Below are 8371 nucleotides of genomic sequence, written 5' to 3'. Positions count from 1 at the left end.
AATCGAAACATAATTAATGAGAGATTCGAATTTAGGAGCGAAATGCTAAGATTAGATAAGTCACTGTTGACTATTGACCAGTTTTCGATGAATATCTCTGGATCTAGGGGAGATATCGAAATTTTTCTCAGAACCTTTTTTGTGGAGAAAGTTAAGCACTACAAAAAATGTTAGAACAAAAATTACGCTATCTCTCTTAGATTCGGAGATATTGCTGAAAATTTCGACTGCGCGATACGTCAAGTTATCTCGGTTTACCACATATTCTCATGTGTTGACGTACCATGAGATCCTCGTGAATTTCCTCTGCCTATAAAATAAAGCCCAACGCACCCCACACACACCATCGCACATTTTTAAAGCATCATTAAAAATTATGTGTAGCAGGGACAGTATGAGGACAGCCTACTCAGCTACTATTACTCATAGTTAATCTCCCTTGACCCATGATTTATGCGACAAGTCGTCGACGTCTGCTTCCCATCGTATAAAATAGTGCAATAACAAGAGCAACGGACGCCCGATAAAAAAAAGATTTTCTATCAACAATTAGATCTTTCGTATTAAAGCATGAAAAGTCGATACACATCGACCTTGCCAACCCTATATCCATGTTAACAACACCCAACCCAATGACCCGATGGTTTCATGCCAAGCAAAACTGGCAAGTTTCGATCGTGCACCGAAGGCATTGCAGTTGAAGAATCATCATTTTCCATCGTAGTTTATTCATAGGATAGAGTATTGATTTCACAGGGTCTTATCCAACATTTCTTATTCCTCTTGATGTCTCAATGCGGAAGCCATCATATGCATGACGATTAATAAGATTCAGGGGAGAGCGAGCATACAGATTCGATTAATTAAATTATTGGGAACAACACGGTCGATGAAGAATTTTTGCGTATGAAATTTTTTGCCAATTTTTGGTTTAACGACTCGTGCAAACACTGGATTAGCCAATTTTTATTTTGAAACTGTAGGAAATTAGTTGTTAATTAAATTTAAGTTATCCAATATCGCAAATCATTTTACTTTTCTCTGAATAAATCCAATAAAATATTTTCTTTCGATTATTCGTAACAAAAAATTGTACTAAAGATAGGAAATTATTTAACTGAATTAGTTGGAAAATTGGGAAGATTTCGAAAGAAAATAGAAATTGTGTCTAGTTCTGGTTTCCGGTAAGAGAAATACAAGACGTAATTACCATAGTATGAAACATTAAAACTGGATATACCAGTATTTTTATGTTGAAAGTTTGTTAGGGTCATGTGACAGTGGTAACCCACGAACAACCCAAGAACATGTCATCACGAAACTCCGCATGGTATTGTATTTCAAGGCTGCTGGTTAATTCCACATGCCGTCCAAGCTCTTCATTAGTTTTATTATTCATTAAAAAATATGACTCATACGGTATCCAATACGGATAAAGCTAACATTTGTATGCGTTATCAGCCACCTACCTGCTAATCTACATTGGCAGCTCTTGAGGTAGCGTGATAATAATTCCATTATCTCTTGATCCTCGAAACATTATTGTCAGTGGTAGGGTTAATGATTATAATATCAGAACATTTACATGTGACGTCTGCCGTCTTTTCCTGTTATCTTTTTGATAATTTTTTAAGAAAATAATTTCTGGGTAGAGAATGCCTTTTAAACATCCATTTTCATTTTAAATATTAACGATTTTATTTAATGATGAGAACCGTAGGGTTTCATTAAATTTTTTCCAAAATATTTTTCTCCGCGGTTTGTTCATAAATAGAAATTCGATAACTTTCGATAATTAACTTTAGACATGAAAATTTAAAAAATGACAGTCGTTTCCTGTGATCCAATTAGTTCTGACGTATGTTAAAAATAAAATACCACTAGGATAACTACGATAAAGATCGTTTAAACGTTCGAACCATTTGTTTGTCATTTTTAAATACTTTATCCCCCTTTAAACTATTTTTATTCACGAATTCTGTGAGACTGAAACTATGACAAAGCGACCATTAGATGTTGTCCATTTATCGGCTTTTTAAAAAGTTCAGTCATCAATATTCAATTAAAGATTCAAAGAGGAAAGCATTTGCCTGAGTGTGGAATAATTTTCCGTCGGTTTCTTCACCAGCATCAGTACAAAATCTGACTCATTCGTACTGGAGAATAGAATTTCATGCATTGCTCATCACGAGGAAGATCTGCCGGTTGTTGATAAATTCAGGTTAATGCCCCTGAGTAGCCACTTAAGGAAATAAATCTAATGATAGGTTTAATGACTTCGATAAAACTCTTCGAGTTTGCGATTCATTTATTTTCCATGTTTTTTTTCCATTTCTTCAATATCTTCCCTTCACTTTTCAATACTGTTTGTACATATCGATCTTTCATGGGCAAAAAATAATGTCTGCATTTTTATTTACATGAAACTGTCATGATTTTGATAAAATTATGAAAATGAAATACTTCAATGGTAGAGTTGTGATTATTTTTACATTCTCATCAACGGTATTTTGTTCTCTGCTGCTCGATTTATTTAATTCTAATTAATCCTAATATAAGTATCCGCGTATACGTTTAGTGCATGGACCACTTGTTCACCATAAACTGGTGGAGATTTTTCTTCGTTAAAAAAAATAAATAGAGAAAAAACGATTTGTCAACCAAAACGTCAATAGTAACTTAATAAAATGTGAAAGCGTTTTTGTGTATTGAGATTCATTCAATATCATTTAATTTCATAAAAAAGTATAAATAAATAGCTTCGACTTGTCTATTTCACCTTTTTTCATGTGTTTTCTCAATTTTAACAGTAATTGCAGATGTATCGACGAATTTTACATTAATTTTCGGTTTTTTTTTGAGAGAATACGGAGTGGAACGGCATAAATAGCACGAAGGTAGTGCGGAATAATTACCATAGTAAAAAATCATACGGATTTGAAACTGAGACAGTTTTCGTCAGCGATAGATTCAGCTTAGAAGGTTTTCAAGGCTTTAAAAGTCAGAACAAAATGTCCAATTTTTCGTGGAACTTCCTGTTATTGCGCACTAAAATATTGTTTTTTAAAAAACTCGCAGAGTTTCTCCGGAGAAATTCTGGAGGATTTGAGAGATTCAAAAAAGTTCGAGGCATATAAATAAAATCCACCACCTTCTCTCCCTAAAATTCCAAATGGAAATGCAAATTTTTCAACCGATAACAATGTTACTCATTAAAAATTCTACGCCCTAAAATTCTTCTAAACCACCTCTTCCGCCGGTGCCCACAACAAATCCAAATAATCCGCTGATAAATATTAATTTCAGTTTCCTCCTAATCACAACGTTAAAACCGAGCATTTCCCATGCATTACATCTCGGTTAACCACAACTGAATTAATACAGAACTACCGCAGCATTTTACAAATATGGAGAATTATTCCGACCTATCCAACAGTGACATTGACCTCATGATAAAATGATGTACATAATACATGTGTTGTACAATAATGAATGTCACCCATCAATAACAATGATCTTTTCTCATCGGTGAACCTGTCTTCTCTTGGCATATTCGATGGGCTACTTATCATGTTCTCACCCAGTACTAGACTATTTTCACTCTCATCGATGTACGAGGTACAAGGACATTGACAATTCTCTCAGTGTCACGTCACATCGTGACACGTGCGCATGACAGTGAGAAAAATCTACGATTCCTTTATCCCCCCAATGCATCATCAAATTCATTTGAAGGAAGAAACAGGTGCTGATGATGGAAAGATATTGCCCGAGAGGGGGGGGGGGAGGTGTGGAGTACAAAAGAAAAGCCATAATCACTGGGTTATTTACCCGAGTAATAAATTTGTTTTCTAATGTATGACAATAACGCAAATAAAATAAGAGAAGTAATACTTGTCGAGCATTCCGTAGAAATTGTACTAACGTTCCATCGATGACGATTTAAATATTAATATATGAAATTCTTAATATTCAAATATTCGAAATTCGTTTTATAGAAAATTTTTTTCTCTTTCTCTCTCTCTCTCTCTTCCGAGTTTGATATGAAATGTCTATTAAATATGCTCTTGAGCGAATATACACCTATAGGCACATCTTCCCACTAAAAATATCAGTATGAGATGAATCGATACAACGATAAAGATTTTTTTGTAATATATACAGTTAGTCAGTCAACGGAATCAGCGATTATCTTCGTGTCTTAAAGTAGATATTCGCGCTGTAAAAACGGAACACACCTATAGGCATATTTAACATCTAGGCAAATTGTGGAATGGAGATGTACACTGTCTGATAGTATTTTTTTTCTCTCTTGAGGTATGAAAAGAAATATCGAGATGAGTTGGATATTTCGTTCTTCGGGTTTTAGTCACTGGGGAGTATTGTTTTACGAGGAAATGTGCATTTTAGAGCGCTTGAAAAAGTTTCATTCGTGAATTTTCTGAGGGCGATGTACGAAGAAATGTGGGAGAAACAATTTCTATTGAATATTCTGTGGTTTTTCTGCGAATTATTCCATCTAGGGGCATGGCGAATACGAGTATTTGACAGACGAAAGGTAATGGATGGTCTCCGTAGAGGATTTCAAATTTTATTTATTTATTTTTCAATGGCCGAATGAGAAAAAAAATGAAGGAAGACGATAGACAATTTATGCAGCCGAATTTGAGTAGAAAATATTTCGAGTAATTTTTAGAGAAAATCTCACGTCTGTTGATGTTTTTCGAGGAATATTTTCAATTGGAGTTGTTAACAAAATTAGCGAAATTCTCGAAAAATCGAGGGAATAGAGGGGCCGATAATTTTTCATTCTTTAGGGCGGCTTGAAGCATTAAGTATTAATTTATGAGGAAATGTACATTTTATGGAGCGGTTCAGAAAATTCCGTCTGTAGATTTGACGGTAACACGCACGAAGAAACTAGATTTCTATTCAGAATTCAAAGGTTTTTATTACTCGAAATCATCAACAGGCAAGATGTTCCAGATAAAAAATTTAATTGTGATGCTATCATGAAAATTAGTATTGTTATTATTATTCTAGGATGAAGTTATGCTGTATAAAAGTGCCCTCAGCTCGTCTGCCCCCTTTTCACTACAATTATCCGATAAAAAGGTAAAAATTACAGTCGAAGAATTTCTATAGCAAATATTTCAACAGAACTCTTCGTCCTGAACATCCAAAAATCAATAAAAATTATCTGAAATATTTTCCAATTCAAATGTCATCAAATTGAGGGCCGCAGAAAATCCGTAGAATTTTTCAATAAAATCTCCAAAAATCATCGTTTTTCCCACAAAATAAATTCACATATTCCATGTGGTAATTATTTCCAAAGAACATTTCACTGAACAGAGTTGGTGTCCAAATGAAAAATGAATTCCCCCATAATCCCAAAAATTTCCTCATATTTTCTATCAATAAATGAATTTAGCAAAGTCCAATTTCGTTCGCAGGAACAACCAGGAGGAGTCCGTGAAAATAAATTACCACATCAATTAAAAATCCTCCTCCCTCCACCGTACCCAAAATTAATATTTAACCTTAGCCTTAACTTCCTCAGCAAGTCCTCCCCACTTAAGCTTATAAACCCTAGACCGCCACTGTATAAGAGGATCGAGCACAGCCTGTATAAACAAATAAGGTCTCGTCATTTCACTGAGAATCCATCCGCACATAAACTCCAACTTATTAAGCGGTAATGGACTATTCTGTACAATGCACAGCATCGTCCAATCAAGCATGAACCACATGAGTATATGAACAAGATAAAAAACAAGTGAATCCCATTCGAATAATAACGCAGCTGACCATGATGCACAAGCACCAAGTACAAGACACTCACTCAATGGTTCCAGTAAAATTGTTGTTGGAAGCATAGCAACTCTGAGCTTAGCCCATCGTCTCAATCTCGCTTGAAATGTGTTCATTTCACAGTGTCCACTATTTTGCAATGCAGGTTGTGAGCACACAGCCATGTGCCAGCCACGATCAGTCAATGATTTAGCATAAAAAAAGTCTTCAGCAAGATAAACACCAAATGTCTTTAATCCACCAACCTCATCAAGTGGTGCCTTACGTATTAATGCTGACATTCCTGTATGACAATTTATTCTGAGTACATCAGCAGCCAGATACATTCTCGATTGTACAGTACCAAAATAAATTTTCTCATAGGCCGCAGCAAAACCACTTCTGTCGCACGTAAATGGCAATTGATGAACAAGACCAACTCTATCAGTCATGTAGCTCACCATGTCCAACAGTGTATCCTCTTTCATCCTAATTCCACTATCACTAATGAGTATTAACTCGTATTTGGCAGCCTCGTAAGCTGGATGCATATTATTTATCTTTGGATTTACACCAACACGGCAACCACCTATGAACAGTCTCGTTTCAACATTTGTGTAGTTATCCATTAATTTACGTACAAGCATCAGTACAGGATCTGATTCGTCCTCAACGCAGAAGAGAATCTCGTATGTTGGATAGTCAAGTGTAAAGAATGTCTCCAAATTGTTGAATAAATTTGGATCAATGCCCATCAGTGGTTTGAGTATTGATACACCAGGCAATGGTACCTCGTAAATATTTGGCACCTGTGTTGGTTTACGATGTAATTTCCAGCGGCCGCATATGAGTGCCAGTATGTGAACAATCCAGAGGCACACCCAGAAGATCATGAAGAACACTGCGAACCCGTATAGGGTGTATACCGCAGGGCTCATCTTCTGTTTTTCGAGACTGGTGATTTTAATTTTTGCCCTTTCTTCCTCCCCTAATGATGTCTGGAGTTTACTGCGTCCTGTCCATTATTTTATTGCACTTTTTTCGTTTATTTGTCAGTCTAAATGATTCTGTTGTTGTTTGGGAGGTCTTCAATCTCACTGTTGGACACTGGGGTCTCGTCGTCATCCCTGATGCGTTTTTGGAATGTCGTGTGATGTGTCGATGAATCTCGAGTAAACGGGATGAAATATCGAGGGAGCAAATGTGGGGGAAATCATCCGGACGATGATTTCAGGATCTCTCGGGCGTTTTACTGCATCTGGCGTGCGTTTGGCGTCAAAACTCACCGGCCGTGTCCCTCTGCATTTTTGAGATTCTCGGGGGGAACACTCGGAGGAGAAAAAAAATCTCAGGATAATATTTTTTGTTGCATGTCCAGGTGGTCAACCACTCGCGATAATTTATGAGGATTTTTTTTCAGGGAAAACTTTACACTCGATGGACGATATTGATGGATGAAAATGAGTTGTAGGTTACTCAGCACTTCGTTACAACAAACTTTTTGTGAATAATTAATCAGTTATTGTTCCACTGGGAAATGACAAGGCTATTGTAGCGGAGGATCTTATTCGGCGTCGAATTGTCTTGCATGTGACAGCCGGCCTGGGAAGTGGGTGAGTATGATGCATCCAGTGGGTACCCCCCTTCGGTTGCAGTTTTAGGTGTGGGTTTGGTGGACTGTCGGTGGGGATATTGATAAGAGTCTGACGTGCCTTCTCCATGCACGTCGGCTATCGACTGCCAACTGATATCGACGACATTCGCGTCACTTTCGAGGGATTGGTTTTTTTTTTCACTGGGAGGTTGGTCGAAGAGAGAGGACTAGATAGAGGTTGTGCTCCCAGGGCACGTGGCCACAAAGAGAAATAGTGGTGGCCCTATGAGGGCGAGGGCGCCACAATCAACTTTGGCCCGGCCTCCGAGCTGTTCCAGATTAATTCGTTAGTTAGGGATGTGCAGTTGTCTGGAAATTATCGATATTCCAGATCGTATCAAACGGAAATGTTTAATAGATCTCGAACCCTAAGGTCAGTAGGTTCAATATTTTCAGCTGCCAAATTTTTCGGCGAAAATTCTGATGTTAACTTTGACGACAACAAAAATGCCGATTTTTTCACAAGACGATGTGTGAAGTTGCATTTTCTAATTTTTTGTTTGGAATAGTGGGAATGTTCTGAACCAATAAATTTTGAGTTTTTCAAACTTTTCCTTTTGAAAGCCCCGAGTGCTTCATAATTATTGTAATTCGTAAATGGTCTCACTTATGCCTAAAATCAGGAGATGTTTCCCCCAGTAACAATAAGATATTTCCGTTCAAATCATTTTATTATAGATGTTTCCAGCAATGTTCATTAACTCGCGTCCTTCAATAATGACAATTGAATTTTTCTCAGCATCTGCCCTCATCTCTACGACCCCATCTCTTTTAATTTATTTCATAATGGGAGATATTCTCTCTAATATACGAAAATTAGATTTTCTGCACTTTAAGTTTAATTGTTTAATTGACAAGATGTCAAATTCGTGGACATTATGTTCGATCCCTTCATTTTTTTTCTGCTTCAGTCATTCGCTCAAT

The 8371-nt window shown here is 36.7% G+C and overlaps 1 protein-coding gene across 1 annotated transcript; it reads right to left on the bottom strand.

Annotated features, from left to right (window-relative positions):
- Positions 1–2290: 2290 nt before the first annotated feature.
- Positions 2291–7784, bottom strand: Glct (Glucosylceramide synthase). The gene has a single exon (XM_064133826.1). The coding sequence runs from the start codon at positions 6729–6731 to the stop codon at positions 5532–5534; it is 1200 nt and encodes a 399-aa protein (XP_063989896.1). The 5' UTR covers positions 6732–7784; the 3' UTR covers positions 2291–5531.
- Between the last annotated feature and the right edge of the window lie 587 nt (positions 7785–8371).

Source organism: Diachasmimorpha longicaudata, chromosome 14, assembly GCF_034640455.1.
Source record: "Diachasmimorpha longicaudata isolate KC_UGA_2023 chromosome 14, iyDiaLong2, whole genome shotgun sequence".
Lineage (NCBI taxonomy): Eukaryota > Metazoa > Arthropoda > Insecta > Hymenoptera > Braconidae > Diachasmimorpha > Diachasmimorpha longicaudata.
Note: the sequence above shows the minus strand (reverse complement) of the source record. Positions and strands in the feature narration are given on the sequence as shown.